General features: G+C 41.8%; 1 protein-coding gene across 2 annotated transcripts in view; it reads right to left on the bottom strand.

Annotated features, from left to right (window-relative positions):
- IMMP2L (inner mitochondrial membrane peptidase subunit 2) overlaps positions 1–26,471 on the bottom strand; it is a 450,464-nt gene that overhangs the window by 75,935 nt on the left and 348,058 nt on the right. For both annotated transcript variants that reach the window (XM_053404659.1, XM_053404658.1), the window contains exon 5: positions 23,927–24,029. In XM_053404659.1, coding sequence (XP_053260634.1) covers positions 23,927–24,029 — 103 coding nt within the window. The remainder of the gene's footprint in view (positions 1–23,926; positions 24,030–26,471) is intronic.

Raw genomic sequence — 26,471 nt, 5'->3', positions numbered from 1 at the left:
AGTAGTGCAGTTCTAACAAAATTGAACACACAACAGAACCGCATCCATAAAATATACATAATAGGTGCTGCAAAAGGTCAGATCTCCTACTGTTTGATTTTGTTTGCTTCCCTATCTGCTCTCTTTTATTCCTGTTGTGCCTAGAGAAATATTACTGAAAGATCCAGCAGGAGACATGTCCTTTGAGTAAAAATTTAAATGGGCAGAGGGAAAGTCATTTACTGAACAAGAAGTGCAGAGGAGTCCCAGCATATATATTTCGTTCATCGGGAGGGGGAGAACTGCCTGCGTAAGAGGTTCAGAGAAGACCTTAAGCAGCTGCAGGGAAGCAAAATTACTGTAATGGTAATATGTAGCATAAACAGCAAAGCAATTTTGCACTGCTGGTAGACTGCACAGCTCTATAATAGTGGTGTCAGAAAGCCTGCACATAAAAATAAAATAAAAAATCCCCACCAAACCACCTGGAATACTGCACTCAGGTGTGTGTAGCTTAGAAATGGGAGAATACAGCTATTTCAATCGCTCTCCTTTTCTCATTTTTCCAATCTTAAGTTTGGGTCTCCACATTTCCATATCAGGTTGTGATTTACTTTATTTTTAAAAATTCATCAGCGTTTCAGTGTGGATTTCTGCTAATATGCATGTTTTCTATACACATTTCTGCACAGCAGCTTACCCTGATATAATGCACCTTTCACTAATACAATGTATGCTGTTAAGTTTTTTGTGTGTCATTTCACTAATCTATGAATTTTATGCACACCACCATAGCAGACTGATTTTTGTACATATTATTTGGCTGGCAAACTGCACTTGGAAATTCGGGCAAGTGTGAATTTGGAACGATGGCTGTGTTTTGGTTCACAGATTGGTGCAAATTATGTTTTAAGTTCAGCTTTGCAAGACAACAGAATCAAAATACGCCTTACATAATGTATGGCAGTTGTAAAATCAGAGAAAATTACATAAACACCCTAAATATGCTTTCTTAGAAGTAAATCCATTTGAGTTCATCAGTCAAGACTCACTCCTTTGTATGGTTAGGGAGGTTGTAAGCAAATATGCATATGTGACTGCAGCAACATTTCACACTAAACATATCCCAGGTGACTAGATGTAGCTGTTATGAACATCCAACACTGGTAAATACTTTTGCTTAGTTTTTGTTTCATTGTGGTATTTTTATTTTTTTAACAAATGCTAGGCAGGTTGATTTGCAAAAGCAGGAGCTGTGAAACAGTTTGTGTATTGAAAAGCAAGTGTTTAGGTTGAGCTACATGCTGCTCTGCCAGGATATTATACTGAGTACAACCTAAGGCAACCTGCAGGAATTGTCAACTGATCCAGGCAAATGATGCACAGGGAAAGAAAAAAACAGGATGGCAAGACATATTGCACAGCAGTGCGCAAAGCAGCCATGCTGTGAAAAAACGAGGGAAGGCGGACAGCAAGAGACCCTTTTGCAAACCATCACAAACACCCAGTATTGGACACTGGCTTTTGATGCACACAGTCTCAGCACTCATGCAACATATTATCTACCGGCTTTGAACTAGGTCTGTCAAACAATAGGTCAGATGGGGGAAAAAACAATTGGCGCCATGGCAGTGATGGCTTCTTGGAGTCTGGAAACTGGGTTCTTCATCCATAGTTCTGAAGGAGGGTCACCTGGAGGCTCCTCCCCCTGCATCCCAGTAAAAACATCATGGCAAGATGGAGACCAACCTGTCTGGGTCCATCCATCAGACAGACAGGGGGCAGATGCAGAGAGCTTGCCTTGCCTCTTTCTACTAGAAAGAACACTTATAGGAACTCAGTACCTAAGAAGCAGTACCAGAGTTTGCTTTCTTCCTCCTCCTTGCCAATCCCTTTTCCTTTTGTGTCGCGGATTGTAGACTGTACGTCTCAGGGCAGCAGCTGTCATAATTATTGACTGTTGTCCGTTTCCCGGAAAGCATTTTTCAGAAGGAGAACAGGGTAACCCCCGTACTTTAAATAAAGCAATAGATTTCATTAATTCACTCTAGCAGCCTCTTCCTAGCATTCCACTGTGAACTGCTTTCCAATGGCCACGTCTGATTTTTTGCTTTTTGCTTTCGAGCTCTTATTGTGTTTAATAGCTGCTGCAGTTTCTTTTCTCTTACACTTTAACACAACCTTTGGAGTCTACTAGAATTTTAAGGGGCTTCAAAATACCTTGAATTGTGGAAGGTACTCTACAAAAACAAATTCTTTTCCTCGCCTTCTATATAAACAGAAACCTATAGTTTCTTTTTCTGTAAGCTAACAATGGCTGCTGTGTCTGGCAGATGAAATGCTTTTCAAGAGACATGTCACGTGAGGGAGCCCTTTCAAAGGCATCTGAGATTTCTCAGATGCCGAAAGAAAAGCAACCACGAGTATGCACACAGTTTACTTTAAATCAAGACATTCAGTATAAATGAGGCTCCAACTGAGAATAGATTGCACACAATGATCAGCAATACATTTGGGCTTTATATAAGCCTTCTATATAATATTCAGGTTTGAATGCTGGCAGATAAAAAAAAAATTAGAAACACATTGCTTGCAGATAAGTTACAATGCACTTGGTAATGCTGACAGACAGACCTTTTGAAAACAAAATAGTCTATTTACACTGAAGGAGTCTCTAAAGATTACCCAGTCAGATTTTGAAAGAAAACTGTTATTACCAGAAGCCTGATGTTGCATTTCATATAGTTGGATTAGTTATCCCCTGATTACTCATGATTTCCAAGAGTATTAATTTACTGTTTTGCAGCTTTGGTTTACCTATAGCAAGGTTATAGACACATCAAATTGTTGTTGTTTTTTAAAGAAAAGGCAGGATTCTGCATTGATTTTAAAAGCACTTGGGTGAGAAAAATAAAATATTAATTGAAAAGTCAAACCACCATAAAAGGCACAAGCCAGGGATTCTTATTTTCTTCTGCAAGAGGGGAGCTCTCTATGTTCACTTGAATATTTCCCAAAGTGTATGGCACTGCATAGAACAGGAAGCTCCTGCACATGGAGGGCTCAGTTTGTTTGTTTACTGGAGCCCTGGAGTTCTCTCCAGTGGTCCATCAAAGTCAAAAGGATTTCTAGTACTGACCTCAACAGAATACAAAATAAGTGATTATACTTATGATCAGTTGTATATTCTGGAGTTTGAAACTGTGCTCCCCCAAAAAACCGGAGTACTAAAGGTCAGCAGCAGAAGGCATTGTTGTTGTTTTCATTTCAGGTGGCAAGAGAATGGTAAGTAAGAGAGTAGGATATTCTCATCTTTTTTCTCTTAACCCTGTCTTTAACTTTCTTGGGATGGGCAGCCTGCAGCTCTGCAAGACATCTTGTAGCAGAAAGGGACATGACTGTTGTGGGCAAGGGCATGGACACTGTAGTTAGCCCACGGGGTTCAAAGTCCTATTTTCTACTGGAAAATAAGGTTTGGAGCACTAAAAATAGAAAAAGAGGAGAGTGACTTTCATAAAGTTTGCATAAGCATATTTGCATACACCCAGCCTGAGCCCTGAGATCATCCAGATTGTTATTCCCTGTGTTACAGAGGATTGGCTGGCCTCAATAAGAAGTCACCCATGCAGAGGTGGGGCTAGCTGTTCCGGCACCCGGAGCGGCGCACATACTGTGCACCTGGGGGCGGGGCCACGGGGCACCCCATGGCAAGTGTCCCAGGGGGCGGGGTGAGAATCCAAGGGAGGCGCAGCCCATGGTGAGCGTCCCTGGGGGTGAGCCGCCCATGGGGGCGGAGCAAGCTGCCCATGGCAGGCTTGCCTCCTGGGCAGGGAGGGAGGGAGCCATGCCACTTTGCCAACAGCCTTCCTCCCTTCCCTCTTCATTTTAACAGCTTGGGGGAGGCCCCCCCCGGAAACAGCACAGGAGTGTGGGGCAACTGTTAGGATATAGTTCCATTCCACCTTAAAAGGGTAAAGCATGACTGTTGTGTATCACATGCCTGTTTACTTCCAGCACAGTCTGCTTGGAACTTCCGTTGTATGTTGCTTTTGCTATACTGCTGTTTTGCTGGACACGAAGGCAAGCAGACATGTTTTCCTTTCTTCCTGAGCTATGCTGAATAAAATACTGTTCATTTTGCTTGCACACCTCTCTGTCCGCCTCTTTGCTGTGAGGTGATTTACACACTCTGCTGGCAGAGCGTGCACGGGTCTCTAAACGTATCTGAGGCTCGTGTCGCTGACTGACTGATGCTGTTCCACGGGAGACCGGTGATTGTCCGGAGCCAGCTGGGGGCCTGCCTGATGCCTCAGTCTCCCTGGTAGTATCCCAACAACAGGGTTATGGGCCCAGATCCATGGCAGGCTTGCCTCCTGGGCAGGGAGGGAGGGAGCCATGCTACTTTGCCAGCAGCCTTCCTCCCTTCCCTCTTCCTTTTAACAGCTCGGGGGAGGCTCCCCCCCGGAAGCAGCACGGGAGTGGGGGGCAACGGCACACCACACGCCCGCGACTCCCAAGCCTCCCCCGAGCTGTGAAAATGAAGGGGGAAGGCTGCATCTCCGCCCCTTCTCCTGACGGCTCATGGTAGGCTTGGGAGTGATGGGCGGACTGCGTGTCAAATGTCACCCCCCTCAGTGATGACACATAGGGCGGACCGCCCCACCCCCCCTTCCTCCGCCCCTGCACCCATAGGGCGGAACACCCAAGATTCGGCAGGCATCCTTCATTTTCACTTTCAGACCCTTTTGTGTGCGAGCCCATTCCTTCCACTTGTGGTTGCCCCCTTGCACGTCTTGCACTCACAGGGGGGAGCAGCTGGCTGCAGTTCTAGTTTTAAGTGTAATCCAGAATTAGCAAGATAATCAGCAGGGCAGCTAGGTGGGAAATGGGGCTGCTGTCCAACCCCTTTCCATAGAGAAACAACTAAAGGGGCAGCAGCCAGGACGGTCTGTTAAATAGCCACCCATCATCTTTGGGCTCCCTTACCCATCTTCCAAACCAATTAAAACTTATTTTCACCAATCAGGTTTAGGTTCTTTGCTAACAGAAACAAGCAAGCCCTGCACTGGCCAACGAGGAATGTATGCACACACAAAAGAACATTTCACTAGTTTTCTTGAAACTTTCTTGGCTTCCCTTACAATTTCTCAGACGTTTCACCTCAAATTTGCCTTGACATTTCACTTCAGGGAAAACGCAATAGCAACTTAAGAAAGTGCCACTGTTAATCATGTAATTATCAGTTTCTTTTCTTTCTGCATTTCATTTCCCCTCTGATGCCATAATGGATGTGTTAATTCTTCAGGTGCTTTGTGAAAGCCGTGTGACTCCTCACCTGGGAAACTGCGCGAGCTGAACCAAAACAGGCAAACAAGTTAGCTTCGCAGCCTTGTTACTCAGACCCCTCTGCTTCCTCAGTAACCCTAAAGGGGGTTGTGAAGAAGACAGGCAAAGTTCATCTGCCACCTGCCGGAACCACTGCCCTCTACTGCATGAACTTTATTGGCTTTCAGCACTGTGCTATGCTGCAGCACTGCTCTGAAAGACACAGAAAGAGTTGCCCAACCAGTTGCCTGGTCAACTTGGGACACCACTTGTTGAGGCTTAAACACAGCGCCAGAAGAAAGGGAGGCATCTTGACACAGCCTAGGCAATCAGGCCAGAAAATTATAGCCACTTCCATTATTACACAATTTCTTCATACTTCAGAAGAGAACTAAAACATAATACACACAATATGTGTCAATTATTCTTAAATTGGGCTAAGCCAGTCAAAATTACCCTACATAATTGACAGAGCATTTCTTATTTGTTCAATCACGGGCTCAGAATGTCTCTCAGCAAGGCAAATTTAGTGGAGGACTGAAGATAAGCAATTAGTTTGACTAGCAGCAAAGCACCCCTTCCAGCTTTTCCTTGCAAGGAGCAGCAGAGGATTTCCAGTGGCTTATATAAAACAAGATCGGCATGGCATGGCAAGGAAGCTGCCATTGGTCACTCCCTCTCTCATTGCTCTGAGTCCCCAGTCTGGCACCCTCTGGAGCACCTGCACCCACAGCGCCCCACCTCCTCGAAATTAGGCTCAGACCCACTTCACTTGCCCCTTCCCAACTGACTCTTGCATCAGCTGATGCCATCTCTGTGGGTCTATACGTGACATTAAGAGACCAACCCCCAGCACTGGAACAATATAATAAAATAATAATATTTTATTTATACCCCACCCTCCCCAGCCAGAGCTGGGTGCAGGGCGACTAACACCAGCAAAATTACAATCAAAACATAATAGAGAAAAAACCAACCAATTTAAATTACGGGTTAAAATACAATTTAAAATGCAGCCTCATTTTAATAGTAGCCCATAGATCAAAACTATAAGGGGAGGGAAACATAAGGGTCAGCCTGAGTCCAAACCAAAGGCCAGGTGGAACAGCTCTGTCTTGCAGGCCCTGCGGAAAGACGTGAAGTCCCACAGGGCCCTAGTCTCTTGTGACAGAGCGTTCCACCAAGTCGGGGCCAGTACTGAAAAGGCCCTGGCCCTAGTTGAAACCAATCTAACCACCTTGTGGCTTGGGACCTCCAAAGTGTTGTCATTTGTGGACCTTAAGGTCCTCCACGGGGCATACAAGGAGAGAGTGATATGGAAGTTGATAACAGGTTCTTCTTACGTTTCCTCCTCTGAAGTCCTGGGATTAGATCTCCTCTTCCCACGCTAGGACCTCAGGGCTCTCAGCCATTCCATTTTATATCCTCCTGTGATCTATTTCCATAGCATATAGACTGTGGCTTACACACTGATGAAGCAGGCCCCTCCAGCTAACACCACCCTCTGCTCACCAGCCGGTGAGTGGTTCAATTCTGCTCAGTTTGACTGCCCAGGCATGTTACCCTGCTGGGAACAGGAACATGCAATCCAAGTGTAGTGCAGGGCTGGTTCAAAATGGCATCAAACCATTTCTGAATATAGACCAAAAGCATCTTCCTGCTCTCACTGCCTCCCAATTGGGCAGCTATATCTCCAGAGGCATCCAAATCTGTGCTGTGTGTAATAGTTTGGTCCTCTTTTTGGACTCAAAAGGGTGTCCAAAAGTATCCAAACAAGCCAAAAGCCACACTTTGATCATGGGAAGTGCCACACTAAATTGGTCTACAATATCTCACAAGGCTTCTGAGTTGATGCAATTTGGAATGCCTCAGCCTGTCTTCTTAATTCAAAATGGTGTCCAGACAGAGACAAAAACTGGCTCCTCCACCCCAGGAACCATCACTCCAAATTCAGCATGTTATATCAGCAGGCATCCAAATGCCCCAAAACAGGTAGACGAATCACTTTCCCATAAATATAATAGACTATTAACTTGAATAGAGAAACTAAGTTCAGCTATTTTCTGGGATTGCTTTAATGATCTTCAAACTGTTCAAACTTAAGGTTTTTTTCTTCTAAGAACACCTTCATAAAAATGGTTTAAATTGCTGCCTTACCCAAAAAAACAAAAACAAAACCCTTTAATAAAAACTAAATTTGCTTTGGGACACGGGTGGCGCTGTGGGTTAAACCACAGAGCCTAGGACTTGCCGATCAGAAGTTCGGTGGTTTGAATCCCCACGATGGGGTGAGCTCTTGTTGCTCGGTCCCCGCTCCTGCCAAACTAGCAGTTCGAAAGCATGTCAAAGTGCAAGTAGATAAATAGGTACCACTCCAGTGGGAAGGTAAATGGCATTTCCGTGCGCTGCTCTGGTTCTCCAGAAGCGGCTTAGTCATGCTGGCCACATGACCGGAAGCTGTACGCCAGCTCCCTCGGCCAATAAAGCGAGATGAGCGCCGCAACCCCAGAGTCGGCCACGACTGGACCTAATGGTCAGGGGTCCCTTTACCTTTACTAGATTTGCTTTGGCTTATCTTTGAGACCTTGTTATTTCTGTCCCATTTAATTGCCTTCACACACTACCCCATCAAAGAGTTAGCTGAGCCTGTAAAATATATTCTAAAGATTAAATAGCTGCTTGTGGAGGTAGGTAGGATATAAAGCCACCTAGTGACAGAGGTGAGGGCCAAACAAGGATGGGCTGGGTTAGCTGGTTTGCACCCCTCCAATTTTTCTCTCAGAACAGGCCAGAACTCCTGCTGCCACATCACTGCCTGATTTTCCTCTTAACAACTGCTGGAGTCCCTTGAAGGTGCTCTGCTGTGAGGTCAGTGGCTGTAAAATAAAACACTATGCTGTAATATAAATGTCAGGGAACATAATTCCCCTACACACAAACATTTTATCTGTGATTTACTTATTTAGCTTGTTTTCTGCATTTTAGTGAAAGCTTGGCTCCATCAATATCATTCTGTACATATTTATATTTATTTCAGTGTTTTGTTTCTGTCAAGAAGCTATAATAGAACTTGAAATACCAGCCTTTAAATTAAATTTGTGAAACAGAAACAGGATTTTATTTGGTCCTAGACCTAATTTGTGAGGTAATTTAAGGAAGTCTGTTTTCTCTTGATTCATTTATGGCCAATGAAGTGATATGATTTATGCTGGGTCATACTGTATTGCCAAATTGTTGTTGGGTAAATTTTGTTGGCTTTATTGTTAACTGTTCAATTTGGTGTGTTTTATGTTATTATTTTATGCTGACTGTATTTTTTTTTAATCAGGAGGCAAATACATGAAAAGAATAAATAAATGTCCAGTAGATTACTGTATGGGTTGTTGTGGCACAGTTTGTTTCGTCTATATATGATGAGTTGTTTTTACCACTTAAAACAATAATCATTTGCAATACCTTCCAGAACGGTATGAAACTAGAGCTGTATGAAACTAGAACACAACTGGTACAGTATATTCTGTAAGGTTCTATTACAAAATACCTTGGGTCATTCTATTTTGCCTAGCATTTTACATTTGAGTCCATTTCAGTTCCACTCCCAGGTCTGAAACACTAGAAAGAATGGTCCAATAAATTTTATAATAAACCCATACAAAATTTATTATGGCAGCCAATAAATTGAATCTATCCTGATAGATTATTTCAGACACAGGATTTGATTGCACCGAAGTAGCAGTTGTCAAATAAATGTAAAATGTGCATTTGTTTTGCTTGCTCATTGATGGATATTCCATTCACTTAATGATAAAACAAATACTTCTGGGTTTTCTACAATAACCGTAGATATGAGAAAAAAATGTTTTTAAAGTTAAAATTGAATCAGACTAAGCACTGATATCGGAAGAATTCCCCTGATCTCTGTAATATGATCTCCATGTTTATTTAAATGAAGTATGTGAGAGCATTGAGTCAAGCACTCAAAATTGATATTCGTGATGCATTGTCATGAAAGTTTTAGGTCCTAAAACTTACCATTCTAAGATCCTATTGTACTGTACGGGTAACTAATTCAGCCTGTGAGCTGGTCAATTATAGAACAAAATTTCCCACAATGGAATTTTATCCGAGCCAAGTTCATATCATTAGTCTGACTAATCATCAGCAATGTGGGTTAAATCATATGTAATTGAACCACGATTCTCTTAGCTGTTGTTTCATTGCCTTTGAATGGCAAAATTGAACCTTCTGTTTCTCCTTGCTAACTGCTGTCCTTTAGTACTCAGCATTTTCTTCTTTGCTTAATAGCATCTTGCACTCTTGAAAACTTCATACTCTCCTGACAAATAGCTCTACTATGGCATTAACTACAGCATAAGTCAGTGTAGACAAAAATCTACATGAAAAGGAAGCCACATTCTAGTAATTTTGCAAGAGATTTTTTTTTTTAAGAAGATGGCAACGCAACACCTTTGGAGCAAAAAAAAAGGTGTAAATCAATAAAATTTACTTCTGTCTGCAAGTTGGGGTAACTGAAGATATCGGAGACAGATTTTTTCATCTTGGGAATCAAAATATAGATGAAGTTTACTCTTCTCTGGAACAGAATTTCACTTTAAAATACACTCTACTTGATTCTCTAGAGAAGGTCTCAATCTACTTTTAAATGCATATATTTTAAAATGGACTCACAGGGGACTTCCACTATCAAAGTTTCTTACAAAACCAGAGATGCCTCTCAGAGGAGTTTTTCATTTTTGTTTTAAGGGGGGGATACCCAACCCTTCAATTATGCCTTTAAAATGAAACGTTGTCAGATTTCTGGGGACTAATTTAAATCCTTCACAGAATAACCAGATTACGCAACATTAACGACAATAGCTTTTGCTTTCCAGGTCTTATCCAAGGTCTTTGTCTGCACACATTATATCCCACACTTTTTACCCAGCTGTCAACAGGAGAAATACACCATAATTATTTTTTGGATGGTTGGGGTTGTATCCAAAGCTAGTCCTATAGACCTACTGAAATTAGCAGACAAAACTAATCTAGCTTTATTAATTTCAATAGGCCTACTTGGAGTATAATTTAGCTGGATGCAACTCACTGTCTCCAATTCTTGTGGACCCCCAGGGCCAATTCCACAGCTCTCATTTTTAGGGGAATATATTTGAGGGAAGTCAACTCTTTCCCTTTGTTTGCATTTGTTAAACCTAAATAATACCTGGAAACTTAAACTTGTGTGACATTTGTATATAACAAAATGATATTATTGTGTTGAATATATACTCCCAGCTGTTTAGAATCAATGATGAAACAGGGAGTTAATCTGTGCTGAGGCTTAGTTTTCTTTACGGTTCCAGTGAACTGCTTAGAAGGCCAGAGTTTATTTGGATTGCATTCTCCAATGAAAAAGGGACATCAACATCATTTAGGAGACAGGATGGGAGTACAGAATAGGTTCTCCATTTTGGCCATATCTGAAATGATGACATGAACAGTGTTATAGTCCTGTCTGGTCTGGTTAAAGAAGTCTCTTCTTCACTACCATAATTAAACCTTACAACTGCACCGAGCTTTATTCAGTATGGAGTAGTAGTAATTATTTCTGCTCCCTTATTTACTGCCTTACACACACACACACACGTTCTCTGAGGAACTTGTTAGGAGACTGCAAAACCCCAGAAAACTGGTGCTACTATTACAAAAGCAAACCAGAACTATGTTTGAACTAAAAAGATACTGCCCATATTCAGACAGCAGCCAAACTTCTTTTTCTGAATAACGCGACTGAGTATTTAGTGCAGGGATGGGGACCCTCTGGTAACTCCAGATGCTGACAGACCTCAACTTCTGTCACCCAAACCAGCAAGACCAATGTCCTTAGATGATGAGAGTTGTAATCCTACAACATTGGGAAGGCTACAGGTTTCCCATCCTAATGTGATAAGGCAGCAATGGCAAACATTCAAGGATGATCCATCTGGTTAGAAGTCTAGTTAATAAGCACCATTCACTGTCTCATCTTTATGGAAGCTCAAGACAGCAGTGACTAGAAGCTTGACCATTAGGGTCATGACCCCAATGGAACCTCCTTCTGAAAGAGGTTAAGAAACTGATTCTATACTCAGGGTTAGAGATAACCTGTCCCAGTGAAATCAGTGTGAAAAACTAGTAATGACTTGGATTTCAATTGGATCTAAGTGCAACTGATTTAATTCAATTGGATCTAAGTTCAGCTAATTCTCAGTGGCCTGAGATTCCCAGAAGAGGTTGGAAGACGTTTTTAAAAGCAGGTGTTATCAGCTGATATGATTCTCTTTCCCTTTTCATTACGTACTGTGACCATTTACAGTTCATTTCATCTTTTTTTAATTTCCTCTTTATCATTGTATTTGAGCGATCTTACAAAACTGGCAAATTCTCCATTCTCAAGATCAAACAAGATGTGATTGGGGCAGTCATGCTTGATATTTAAGTATTTATTGTATGTTTTTATAAGGCATCTCATAATAAGCTCAGGCGTCAGTCTGTCTCAGAGACAATGGAGTGCACCTCTGGGGGTGAAGTCAGACCATTGCATTAGCAGACCAAAGTGACCTCCTTGGGGCACAAGCCTGGGCAGTGTGTGTGGAGGTCCTGGGCTGCTCACACACAAATAACCATCTCAATGAAAACAAACTTGAATAAAAAGCTGCAAGAAACAAGCGAGCCAAAAGCGCCAAACACCAAACTAGCATAATAAAATACCACATGCAGCACAGAAATGAAAACAACTACAAAACAGACTTAAAACAAGATCTTAAAAAGGCATGGGGGAACAAAAATGCTAGACTCAGCTGGGTACGGAGAAGACAACAATGCAGGCAACCAGGCAAACTTCCCTAGGGAGGACATTCCTAGCTGGGAGACCACCACCAAAAAAGGCCCTCTCATGATAAACCGCTGAGCTAGATGGGCATGTAGTGAAGGACTTCAGTAGATAACCTTAAGCCAGTGTTAGCCAACATGGTTCCATCCAAATATTGCCAAACTGCTGATCATGATGGCTGGGGCTTATGGAAATTTGAGTACATCTTCTGGCGAGCACCAGGTTGACTAACCCTGTCTTAAGGCATGCAGGAAAAGGCATTCCATTAGGTTCTGAAGTCCCGAGCTATGTAGGTCTGTATAGGTCAGAAGCAGCATCTTGAATTGGGCTCAGAAACACATTAGAAACAAACGCTGGTGAGAAAGGGCTGAGTCCAAAGTATAAGATTCTTTTTTTTCCTACCCTTGCTCTGACCAGAAAAGTGACTGAAGCAAATGAGCATGGGGTGTTAATGGGGCTGCCATATGTCTGGAAATTTCCAGATATATCCAGGATTCGTCTGTTGGAAATAGCATCTGGGTGGAATTTCAGAAAATGTCCAGGAAAACCCATATCAGAAGTGGGCTGTGTGTGTGTATGTGTGAATTCCCTTTAAAAAAAATAGCTCACAAACTTAAACAACTTTTTTGTCCAGATTTTCATGTTGTGAAATATGGCAACCCTAAGTTAAGGGAGGCTTCAATTTCCCATGTGCACACCTCTTTGGATATGAACTGTATATTAGCCCCATCTTATCAGTGAACAGGGAAGATTCAAAATTACAAAAAGGTGTTGGCCCCACCACTTTGTTTGGCCCTCAGTTTTCCCTAGCGTTAGAACCCGTTTAGGATGCAGTTATTCAACAGCAATGAGCAGGAAGCAAGAGAATAACATATTAAATACTGCTGAAATTGTGACGCACACTTCCTTAAGTTACTAAATTCATAGAGCAGTTGGCACCATTAAAAGCATGTTTTCTGAAACAATACCAGCATTGCAAATCTTTCTTGGCAAATTCCACACCTCTGAAATAATACTATTTCTTGTGTAGCCACGTGTGTGTGTGGGTGAGAGAGATATCCCAGGAAAGAGGGGGGAGGACCCAACAAAAGAGTGTTTTATAAAGCAGCCCCGTGTTCTTTGGTATTTAAATTATACTAGCTAGCCATGGTATCACACATTTAGGCATAACAGTGGTTCGGGAAGGCAAAATAGATATGGAAAACCTGAAAACATGTGCATAGCCTAGAGAAAAAGAGATTAATAGGGACATGCTCTGAAATATTTTCAAAGCTGCTAGAATGAAAAAGGAGAGCAATTGCTCAGAGTCATTTGCACTGGGAAAAGCAGAACCATGACAGAGAGCTATAACACCATAAAGCTGAGTACTTACAACCACTATAGAAGTAGTACTATTTTATTTTTTAAAAAGATTAGGCTAAATATATTGATTAACCCATATTCTATAGAAGACCACCTGGATTTTTGCAAAAAGAACTCAACTATTGAACGTGAGTTAGCTTGGAAGAAAAGTGAGATGGGTTAATTTGAATACTTTGTTTTCTGACAACACCAGAATTTCCAGATCAGAAAGACACAACCAAGGAGGGGCAGATCTATCAATGCTGGTTCTTGTTGGGATTTCATTCCTCCCGTTGCAGGATGTGTGATTGTTTTCATCACATGTCTGTGTTGACATTCCATACTGTTGGAGTCATGTGAACGGAAGTTCAGTTACACTGTTCCGTTATGTTGCACTTTTGCAACATAACTGGAGATGAAGAAGGAGGGAGGAGCCATGATTTCCTTTGTTCTGTTTTGTACATAATAAAGTAGCTTTAAAATCCACACCTCCAGTGCCTAGCTTCTGCTTGGACTCTGCTTTTGTATTGCGTGCACATGTCTCTGGATGTGTCTCGCAGAAGCATGTCGGGAAAGAAGAGTGATGGATCTTCCCAAGGGTTGCTTGTGGGGGAGAACACTCCTGCCTGACGTTCTCTAGTTGGTGCAAGAAGCCCAGCGAGGTCTCTCTCTGTGTACCCAGGCACCAACAGTTCTCTCAATTTCTCATTTTCTAATCTTAAATTCAATTTGCTACATTTTCAAGTCAGTTGTTTTATTATTATTTTTTAAGTACTCATGAAAATTCATCAGCATTTTCGGTGGAATTTTTATTGGGATGCACATCATTATTATGAACAATTTTATTTGTCTGTGGCACAACAGCCATGGGAACAGGACATCATTGTTTATGTAATTTTGGCTGATATGCACACTTTTGATAAAACATATTTTCTCTAATATTTAAACTTTCCATATTATAATGCATTTTGTATGTCATTTCCTATGAATATATGCACTTTTATGTACACTTTACCTTATTATATGCATTTTTATAGACATAACTTGGCTGAAGAATTGCATTGCAAAATTCAGAAAATACTTCTGGAGAATGACTGTTTCAGTCTGTGTATTATTTTGAAAAGTGTGAATTAGTTGGATCTGCCTTTAAATGCAAACTGGATCAAATTTCTCTTGTATCCCTAGCAGTGACCTAACCATTCTGAAGCCTCAACCATTTTGAAATGAATGAATGTGCTGCTAACATAACTTAATGTTTTGTATGTATATTCTTTTGCAGAAAACAGCAGGAAGATAGCATGCATTTTCATAAATTAAGGACGGCAAAGATCATCTCACATACAGTGTTTTTAGATATAGCTCTAAGAAAGGGTTTCAACATGATGTACCTTTTAGCTTTGCGAAATGCAGCTGAATTGCTGATGCTTAAGGAAGGTTAACTTGAGAATAGACGGTAATAAAATTATATGATATAAGTGTGTCAAAGAGCCAAGATGTAGCAAAAAGATTTTTTATGAGAGTTGGAAGGGCCAAAGGCCAATGTAAGAAAAAAGAATTTATGTAGCATTCCAAGAATAAAAACTGCTTGAATGAGAGAGGTTACCAGTTAGGACATTGGAAAAACTTGCCAATTTCAACTAATTAGTAGCAAAGTTAGCACCAGAAATTATCTGGCAAGATTATTTTTCCAAGCCAAACTGAGAAGTAGAAAAAATTATCAAGCTGTCTTTACCACCTCCGTCACCTACAAAAGCCATTCTGTGACACCACCAATCAAAACTCCACTATCCAAATGCCCTTGTATTTGTGCATTAAAAAAATTCTTATCTGCTCCTGAGTTTTAAGCCTCTATTTTAACATACAGTTAAGAAAAAGTTTTTAAAAGGTGAAGAGGTTCACAGCACCATGCAAAGAAAAAGCAACAATGCCTCTGCTCAACAGCAGTTGAGGCAGGCTGTCAGGCAGGAAGGAGAATCATGGTATTGGGCCTACTATCTCACTGCTGGAGGTCAGGTAGCTCTCTGGCTTTTTTGTGCCATTTTCCCACCCTGCCTGCCTCTATTTGCTGCCTATTGCTGTACCCCACTGGCAGCTGTGAATCACTCTGGGCCAGTCCAACCCAACTCACAGCAGTCTGTATGTAAGGTAAAAGGTAAAGGACCCCTGGATGGTTAAGTCCAGTCAAAGACGACTATGGGGTTGCGGTGCTCATCTCGCTTTCAGGCTGAGGGAGCAGGCGTTTGTCCATAGACAGCTTTCCGGGTCATGTGGCCAGCATGACTAAACCACTTCTGGGGCAACGGGACACTGTGATGGAAACTAGAGCACACGGAAATGCTGTTTACCTTCCCGCCACATTGGTACCTATTTATCTACTTGCACTGGCGTGCTTTCAAACTGCTAGGTTGGCAGGAGCTGGGACAGAGCAACGGGAGCTCACACCATCACAGGGATTCAAACCACTGACTTTCTGATCGGCAAGCCTAAGAGGCTCAGTGGTTTAGACCACAGCGTCACCCGCGTCCCTCATACTGTAAGTGTATGACCCCAGCTCATCCAAATCCCCACAAATATGCCTGATTTGGGTAAAGCCTCAGACAAATCTGGTGCACAGCCCTAGTTAGTAGCCTCAGAAACCGGAAATAACAGTTCCGACTTTTCTGGCGAAGAGTGTGAATCAGTCCACTTGCCACCAGTGGCTGTTAGCTCTCCTAAGAGTCCCTAATGGAGAAGGCAGTGGACACGGTCAGTGGCCATCCAGAAATAGCAGAGCGCCATCCCTTTAAATTCATTGTGACTTCACTTGAATGGCAGGGCTCTTCTATTCATAAGGCCCTGCTTTGGTTACAATAGTTCAGATCGATATGTGCGTCTTCTCTGTCAGTTCTCCCAGGTCCTGCCACTGACACCTGGAACAGCCTTTTTCACTTCTGGACAGCTCGTGCTTAATCCTGCAAGATTTGCTTAGTGCCTTTTGGGATCACAGTCTGGGCAGAGCAGGAAATCTATAAGCAGAGCTAACCATTTAGGCGCTCCAGCCATTTCACACACTTCTTTTTTAAAAAATAAATAAATTCACACACTTCTTAATGAGACTGCTCTGCACTTAACCCTTCGAATAAGTGAATGCCTTCAGCCTGCGAAGCACATTCACATTTAGATATTCACAGAACGCCGTGTTCTACACGCTACGATCTGTGATGACCATTGCAAGAAGCTCTCCAACGCTTGATACATTCTCGATCTCTTTTGTTTACTCCTCGTGGATTTGTTTGCCGTGTACATATCCATTCTGTGCAGCTTAGAGACTGTGCGTTCTTCAAAAGCTACAAGCTGCATGGAAAAACACTGCCTGTGCTTTTCACATACCCTCCCATTTAGGGAGCAGATTTTATCTCTCTAGCTAGCTCCTTCTGGCATGATTTGATTGGGCCAGATGGAAAATTACCTCAACTCCGAGATTTCAACACAATAAATCATATGAGCCTTCCTCTCTTCGAAGTAAAATGTAGGCAAAAGAAAGTTGCTCCCGATGACAAGAACTACTATGTAAACTTTATGAACTGGTGCCTGAGTCTTCTTTCCTCCTCATCCTTCCCCCACCCCACCTTCATATCAGGTCTTCTAAATTCTAAGCCTGTGGGCAAGGACTGTCTTGTTTTTATTGATTTTTATGCAAGCAGCTCCACGAGCTTTTTGAAATGTTTAAAATAAATAAAATCAGGCACACAACTTCCTCTGTTGCTTTGACTGGCCAGTGGCGATGGTATGTCAACAGTTTTCCTCCCTGGCCCAATTAAGATGCAAGGGAAGGAGATTTTGAATCGATGTGCACAACTGATGGTGCCTTCTCGATAAGAGATTTCCCCTGTTGTATGATAGTTTTAGAGCACTGTCCATCGCACATTGCTTGGCAATCAGAAGATCCCAGGCCTGGAATCCCAAAAGATAACCTTAGATGCGGGGAAGTGGAGGTGGGGGCTGTCTTTGAACCTGGGAAGCTCCCAAAAGCAAAGAGTCCTACACTGGATGGAGCAATTCCCTGATTCCATATAAGGACCATCTATATATTCCAAATAAATCATATATGACTCCATATAAGGCAGCTTTCGATGTTCAGATTGTGCCGGGGTGTGTGAGTTCACTGATAAGCTGTCCATAAGTGACAAAGATCGGAAACATAACAGTTGATGTGTGCAAACAAGGTGAGTATGACTAATAAACTTTATTTGTACATTTTTGAAAGCAGAACAGGGAAGAGTTTGGTTGGTTTCTCCAACCCATAGCAGCCCCCAGCCCATTCCACACCATCCTCTACACTGTTCTGAAGGATCCCCCTACCAACCGAAACAGATTTAGACCCACTGGATCAAAGGCCATTCTAGAAATGGAAGGGCATATAGGGATTCCATCCCTATTCTGCAACTCAGGATGCGATCATTTTTCACTAAATCACTTTTCCATGAATTTTGCCTGAAAGCAATATATCATTTTAGTTTTGTTTCCGCTATTTAATTTTTGCATGCCCACCAGTCCCTTTCAAATTTAAATCAAATTATGCACACTTTTCTCTTTTTTTGACTCTGAGTATATTACTGTTTTCCAGCTGTATTCTGGTTAAGTAACACTGAATCCAATCTGAAATGCAGTTGTGGATAAGATGAAGAGGGATTTATATTTTCTGTTTAGCATTAGAGTGCAGTGGGATAAATAGCTCTCAAATTTCCACAATAAGACAACGTATCAAGGATATTTACATTCCCCATTACTGTATGTTATAGCTTCAAAGATCTGTGAAGAAACGTAATCAGTAATTCTTTCCCTTCAACAATCCCTTGGGTCCCCTTAAGCCTTCTCTGGAAGAGGTCAGAGACATGCCAGAAAGGTTCGCCAAAGGGTCTGATGATCTCTTGGCTAGAATTGCTCTTATTCTTTTCTCAACACCAGTCAGATTTCTGTTATCTTTGTTATTAGTTTTTATCTCTCTTTTGTTTGGTAGCCTTTATTTCTGTGGCACATGGGAGGCTGCCAAACTGGGTCTTTGACCCGGGTGAAATAAAGCCTAGTTTCACCCCTGGTTGACGTTCATACATATACAGCTAGCCTACTTGGCTCATCAGGTTTGCCAACTTTCATAGCCTTGCAGTAAACCACTTGCCAGGGCAAACTGTTATTACTCCAGGAGGAAAGATTCTCCATTATTTAAATGCCCTTATGGCACATTAGTTCATGTGCTCAAGCACAGTATTTTAGTGAGCAACTTTACAAGTGGCAATGTAACCACACGAAACATTGTTTACATTGCCAACTTCAGCTGAGATAGCCACATACTTTCAGATGGATTATGAATAGAACATGTATCACAATAGGGTCCTCTTCACAAATTAGTTGCATGTAGAGGGCAAGCCTATTGAAAGCACTCAGCCAGGCCTACACAGATAATCCCACTTTCAAAGTTGAATTTTTCATCCTGCTACATCCATTGTTATTACCCCAGGAGGAAAGATTCTCCATTATTTAAATGCCCTTATGGCACATTAGTTCATGTGCTCAAGCACAGTATTTTAGTGAGCAACTTTACAAGTGGCAATGTAACCACACGAAACATTGTTTACATTGCCAACTTCAGCTGAGATAGCCACATACTTTCAGATGGATTATGAATAGAACATGTATCACAATAGGGTCCTCTTCACAAATTAGTTGCATGTAGAGGGCAAGCCTATTGAAAGCACTCAGCCAGGCCTACACAGATAATCCCACTTTCAAAGTTGAATTTTTCATCCTGCTACATCCATTGCCACTACTATCACATTGAGAGTAATGTTGGCAGCAAGGAGTCTTACCTTGGAATTCAGAACCCTGATGAATAAAAAAAGCACCACACTGAAGATATTATTTTCAACACAAAAAGGGGCAGGAGGAATTCATATTGAACGATGGGGCTAAGTACACATACATGAGGCCCCTTTAAACAGGCTTAGCCTCAAATTCCTTGTGAATGTGAAACCTTTTTTTTGCAAATTCAAGTTATGTGAAAAACCTATAAAATAGAAAAATCAACTCCAAAATATAGAATTCATCAACACCCCCCAAAGGGTTTTTAAATGAATTTTATTATTTCATTAGAGTGCAGTTCATAAAACAGATTAAGAAGGTTTACTTTGACCTACTTCAACAGAACCAATATAGTCTCAGTACACCAGTGCAAATAGTTTGGAGACTGCACTGGTAATTTGACTGTCTGAGAGCAATTCCACAATAACATAGCAAACAAAACTACAGACAACGATGTCAGTGAAATTTGAGTTTCGGGTCAACTTTCATAAAGCACCTGTGGACTCTGTGCTTGGAGAATGTATAAAGTGTGCAATAGTGATAGCTAAAGAGGTGAATTTTCTCTATGAGACCTCATATTTGACTTCATCTAAAGTACTGTGTCCACCTCTGGAGGCTACGTTTTAAGAAGGCCATAGAGTCTGTATATTACAAAAAGAGGATTCAGAAGAGGGCAATGAAGATCATCCAGAGTCTGGAAAACAACTCTTCTGCGGAAACTTTGGAGGAACTGAGTATGTTTATCCTGGAGAAGAAATGAATGAGGGGCAGGGGACATTGCAATTTTCTCCAAATACATGAAGAATTATGACACAGGGGAGAGCAAGGACTGGTTCTTTGCTGCCACAGAGGACACAACCAGATCCAATGAGCTAAAGTTACAGCAAGGTAGATTTTGATTGCGTACCAGGAGAAACGTCTTGATGTTAAGAGCAGTTTGACAAATGAATGAATTACCTGATGTGGTTCTGGGCTTTGCACCACTGAACGTCTTCAAAGAAAGGCTGAAAAGCCATTCATTGGGTATGCTCTAGTCTGGATTTCCTAGTGTTGCCATATTTCCACCTACCGCGTATACACTGCAATACACTTACATCCACATCTAAAGTGATGCCTATTACAAACATTTTCTGCATGCATTCAGTGGCATGGTTCGCACAACAGGCTAAGCTAAGCCTGGGTTCAGTGCATGCTCTGGGAGAGAAGCTTGCAGCCACTTCAGTCCTTATGGCTGCCATGCTAAACTAAGCCAAGGCAAAAGCAAACCTACAAAAACCTCAGTAAAATTGTGTTTTATTGGTTTTCCAGTTAAACTACACTGTAATATTGTTTCCTAAAACCTGCTAGAAGCATGGGTTAATTTAAAGAAAAGTACTATACAAATGGAAGCAAAATCACTCAACATATAATTTTCCACTTTTAAGAAAAGGAATGGGGAGCCATAAGTTCTTTTAATGGTTATTGGCTGCAGTTCAGTACAGGGTGGTTTTTTTAAAAAGTCATTATAAATAGCTTTGACGGCTTGTTTAAAAATCTAGATTAAACCAGGCAATATCAAAGTAACAGCATTACAGTACATTTGCTCCTTTGCACAGAACAAAGCTGTTCTCTGAATAATAAAATACAATAAGCCTGCTTTTCTTAATTCAGTCTAGCGCTGCAAAGTAATTAACAGTTATATTTGTAGCTGCCCAGTTATATTTTTCAGAGGTTCCTGTTTTCAGTGCATCACACTTTCTATTGCATCGTTCTGAATCCTAGTTTGTTTGTTTTTTTAACAACCACAACATTCTATCATCCACCTATCTAGAAAAAGAAATAGGTAAAAGGGGGGAGCGGACCAATACTGGCTAGAGTCCGACTTGCATTCCTTTCATTGAGATGTGAAGGCCGAGGGGGTGAAGGGGGAAGGACATGGGTGTATAATTTCCTCTGATTTTTCTTTTCTGGGCCCTCACATCTGTATCTTCCCATTGTATATAACATTACTATAGTACTCCACTTTTGTTTCAAAGAATTCAAATATCCATCATGATTCTTGAAAATCACTATTTTTTTAATTCTGATCCTATAATAATTAAGCCCAAACATTACAGTAATAAATACTTTTTAAGTAGGTTTTTTTAAAGGTAAAAATGGGGACTTAGCATATGCCCTTTACATTGTTTAGAATGCACACACAGTCTTAATACCAGGAAACTTCATTTTTACATTCCAAAAATGTAAACTATAAAGTTAAAGGTAAAGGGACCCCTGACCATTAGGTCCAGTCGTGACTGACTCTTGGGGTTGCGGTGCTCATCTCGCTTTATTGGCCAAGGGAGCCGGCATACAGCTTCCGGGTCATGTGGCCAGCATGACTAAGCAGCTTCTGGCGAACTAGAGCAGTGCATGGAAACACCATTTACCTTCCCGCTGGAGCGGTACCTATTGATCCACTTCCACTTTGACGTGCTTTTGAACTGCTAGGTTGGCAGGAGCAGGGACCAAGCAATGGGAGCTCAACCCGTCGTGGGGATTCGAACCGCTGACCTTCTGATTGGCAAGTCCTAGGCTCTGTGGTTTAACCCACAGTGCCACCCACGTCCCTAATGAAAACTATTCTATCAGACAAATACAGGAAGTAACCTAATTATTTGATCTTATATTATTTTACATTTCCCAATGTGGCACAGTAGGTTCTGAATGATCCCAGTGCAATTGTCTTATTGTTCCAGCCCGCAGTCCCTCTCTTAAGGCTATATCCTGAAGGAGTGGGGAAAGAACTTTGTGTGTGTGTGTGTGTGTGTGTGTGTGTGTGTGTGTGATTCTTTTTTTAACCATTTCAATCTGTGTCCCATGAAGCTCATTATGCTTGTCTACAAGTTTAACCACGTCTGGCTTTATCTACATTATGGAAGCTCTTTGGCTAAAATTGACAGCAGAGCGTGAAGGTCAGTAGATGATGGCCTTAAATGCAACCCATCTTCCAAAGATAGTATTTATACATGCTGTTTCATGGGGAAATGCATTAGTACCCCAAAATCAGAGTTTTGACATAGATAACATTTTGCATTTGAGTGACCTTTGTTATAAGAAAAATAGGAGACAGGATTCACTTCTGCCACCACGATGCCCTTTTCCTTTTGCTCGTCCGTTCCACACTTATGAAAAAAAGGAACAAATTACAATGTGGGGAAATAGGCTTCACAAAGAGCAGGGGTGTACACTTTCAGAACCTTGATCTACAAATTGGAGTGTTCAAGGACATTTCCATCAGTTCATAGCATGCATTGATGGCATACATTCATTTATGCAGTGACACAGGGAGTGGTATACACCAGGGTATCAAAATGTCACCTAAAGCAGCATTAATGAGACGGATGCATCCTGCTGTACAGTGTCATTTCCAATGCCACTCTAGCAGCTAGCTACTTTATGCAAGACACACTGTCTTCTATAATTGCTTATGTCACATAGTGACTGGAATGCCTTCAGTTTGTTCTGTCTCTGAATTGCCCCCACCTCCATATTTAGCCCCTTCTGCCATGGTCCCAATCTCCATCCAAAGACATCTTAAGCATATCATCTTGTTTACTTATACTGGAAACCCATCACCAATTCCAACAATCTGCTCCCAGCTACAGCACACATATCAAAATAGACTGGTGCTGTTGTTGTCGTCTGTGAGAATCTAGACACAGTTTGCACGCTGAATGCTTTTGGACTTACATTCTTTCTTCACCCATTTTACTCTGAAGATCATATCTTACCATAGCTTTTCCCCACAATGGCTTCTGTCATCTCCATTTCTCTGATCATTCTTCTCATCTCTGTTCACCTGGCTACCTTCCTTCCAGAATCACAAAATCAAGTGATCGCCGTGTCGAAACAGCCATTACAGAGTATAGTTGCCTTCCTATAAGTTGCCCTCTGCAAGGTCCACTTCTCTTCAAAAGACTTCCCAGACTATCTTAGGGGCATCACACAGCCTCTGCTTCAATATTCCCATCTCACTTGTCATTGTCAGCCCCTCATCTCTGTCCCAGGCAAGTCTTCCTAACGTATATTATACAAAGCTCTGGGCTTTTCTGTGTCCTACTTGGCTCCTAGCACACCATTGGCACTAAATAAATATCAGGCCACATTAATAGCACTCAAAGTCAGAAAACTCCTACAGCATCAATTATTTCAGAGTGATAAGAATTTTCTGCTGTTAAACAGTATCCCCTCAGGACCTGTTCTGATATACCAGTGTAGGAATAAGTTTATCTAAGGCAAGGACAGGGAATCTGTGGTCCTCCAGATGTTGATGAACTCCAGCTACCATTATTCCCAGCCAACATAGTCAATGGTCAGAGATTATGGGAGCTGCAACCATTCCTATCCCTGCTTTAAGTGCTCTTAAACAAGACAACCAACCACACACGTCAAAGTTCTCCCCGCTTCCTGCAACAGCATGATGAGACAAACTGGCCTGCCCCCTACAGAACTTTGTCTTTTAAAATAAACTTTCGGGGACCGAATCTCCACAAGTTTTTATTACTGTATATTATGTGGTATAAAATACACATGGAGAAAATGGTTGTGACTTACCGGGCCAAAAGCATTGCTGTCAAAGCTGTGTCCACGATGATCACCCTCTACCCACATGTGGCCATGGGGAACCTTTACGTATTTCTTTTTGTAGCCTATGGTTCTGAAGAGAAATGCAATCACACAGTTAGTGGTATAAAACAAAAACAAAAAATATTTCAGCCCCCAAAGCAAACAACCAATACTGATCGCTTTTCACAATATAACAAAATAGAAACTAAAGCATACAGATTAGTTCTGGCCCCACCCCAGGCTGGTTCATGCATATAACCCTGGTAACTTTTGGAACTGCTTACAATGCAATTGTGTGCATGCTTAGAAGTAAAGTCCTACTGAGAAGTAAAACCCTACTGTGTTTGGTTGGATTCCCTTACTAAAAAGTGTATTTAGGGTTAAAGCCTGAAATTTGGGGCTTTAGGAGTGGAATTCTTTTTTCACTGCTGAATATTTGCTCCAGGTGGAGCTAAACTAAGATTTCTCAGAGGAAACTTCTGAGATTTTTCTTTCGCCTCTCACCTTCGATTTCCCACTTCCCAATTTTATCCAAATATAACACCCTGCCCCAGCAGCTACAATATGTGCCCCATAATGCATTGTGGAGGATTATGAAGGATGCAAAATGGGAGATAGACTGTCAAGACATTTGCTGCTGCTGCCCTTCGCATCACCACCATAAAAAAACTGAAAGCGACGAAGGAAGGAGTTGTTCTTCTCCCACGGGTAATAATGAGCCTCATCCCTGAGAAACTGTTGAAGCAATTTCTCCCCTCCCTGGAGAAATTCGGTGAAATAGTCCCCACAATGTCTTTGTTCACAGATAGAGCAGAACATTTCCAGAGTCCATTTGCAGACTGCAGGAAGCAGCCTTGAGCTCTGTGCCACTATTCTATTTCTGTTTAGACTTCTGGGTTTCAGTAGTAACCTCAAAGGCAAAGCGACATACGTCTGGGGAAAACTTGCTAGGAGAGAGCAAGTTACACAAGTAGTTCAAGAGGTGACGTTCTGCTGTGAGCTTGTTCTGAACCAAAGCCCTCACATGATATCAGGAAGCATTCTAGCGCTGCAGGGACTGACGTTCCAATGAGACAAATTCAAAACCATGATAATCACCCGAGACACACAAATTTTCTTCCTGGAATGATGTTATTTTTATCATTATTCTCCATTACACACCCTGTAGCATACTGCAGATGGGGGTGGGGAGGGCGGGGACTACATTAACCCCAATTCCCTGGGGGTTAGACAAATGCAGCTGCTCTGAGCACCTGATGTCATAGGCAGGGAAATTTCCACTACACAAACAGTGTTACCCTGTATGGATAATGGCACACAGAACTTTGGATCATGTCCATATATCGCATTAACGGGTGGTTTTAATTAGTATTCGAAACTCCCATTGTTCTAGGCGCATTTTGCGACAGGGAATTTCATGAGCAGTTTCTGAGCTCTGGATGCAGGAATGCATCTAAAATTTCAGATTAAAACTGCAGAGTGGAAGGAAAGGAGGACCTTTTTCTGCCTCCCCACTTCCAGCTACTCTCTGAGACCCTCTTAAGGATAGTAGGGGGGTGGGCAGGGGAAGGACTAGATCATGGGTAGGCAAACTAAGGCCCGGGGGCCGGATCAGGCCCAATCGCCTTCTAAATCCGGCCTGCGGACAGTCCAGGAATCAGCATGTTTTTACATGAGTAGAATGTGTGCTTTTATTTAAAATGCATCTCTGGGTTGTTTGTGGCGCATAGGAATTCATTTATTTATTTTCTTCAAAATATAGTCCAGCCCCCCTACAAGGTCTGAGGGTCAATGGACCGGCCCCCTGCTGAAAAAAATTGCTGACCCCAGGACTAGATCCTGTGAAAAATGAACATAATATTTTAGCTGCAGTTCATTCATTTTCACGCTTGGCAAATCCACACCGTGATCAACTCCCTCCCAGAAACCAATGTCCCCACTGTGGAAGGACGTGTGGGTCCAGAATTGGCCTCCACAGTCACTTACAGACTCATTGTTAAAACTGTGTCTATGGAAGACAATCTTACTCGGCTATGAGTGATCGCCAAAGAAGAAGAAGATTCATTTTCAGTTTTGTATTCTTGTTATAAAAAAAAAATGTGTGCCTGGACATTCTGATGTTGCACCCATAACCTAGGTTTAAGGCGACAGTTAGGTCCTAGCTTTCATATCTCAGTTTCTAACGCTGGTTTTAATGTGTAAGTGAAACAGAAGGTCACAATTTATGAACACAAAAGGCCTTCTAAAACTTTAAAACTGTCAATAAAGCAGGTATGGTTTTTTAAAAATAAAAATAAAAATAAAATAAACAGTTAAGCTAAAAATGGATTAAAGCACATATCAGCTTCTGTCTCCTACCTTCCCATTTTCAATTCCCCTCCGATACTGCCTACCCTCATGCAGTTACGAGGTTTGAAAAGAGAATGATAAAGAGCCTGCTGGCACACATATCATGAAAGGTGGGACGATATTTGGGGCTTCACAGCTAGGGAGAGAAGGCACAAAGCTCCCTTTCCCATGTGCTGTGACCCCA

This window comes from Podarcis raffonei, chromosome 10, assembly GCF_027172205.1.
Source record: "Podarcis raffonei isolate rPodRaf1 chromosome 10, rPodRaf1.pri, whole genome shotgun sequence".
Taxonomy (NCBI): domain Eukaryota; kingdom Metazoa; phylum Chordata; class Lepidosauria; order Squamata; family Lacertidae; genus Podarcis; species Podarcis raffonei.
The sequence above is the reverse complement of the archived record's forward strand: the minus strand, read 5'-3'. Positions and strand labels throughout refer to the sequence as shown.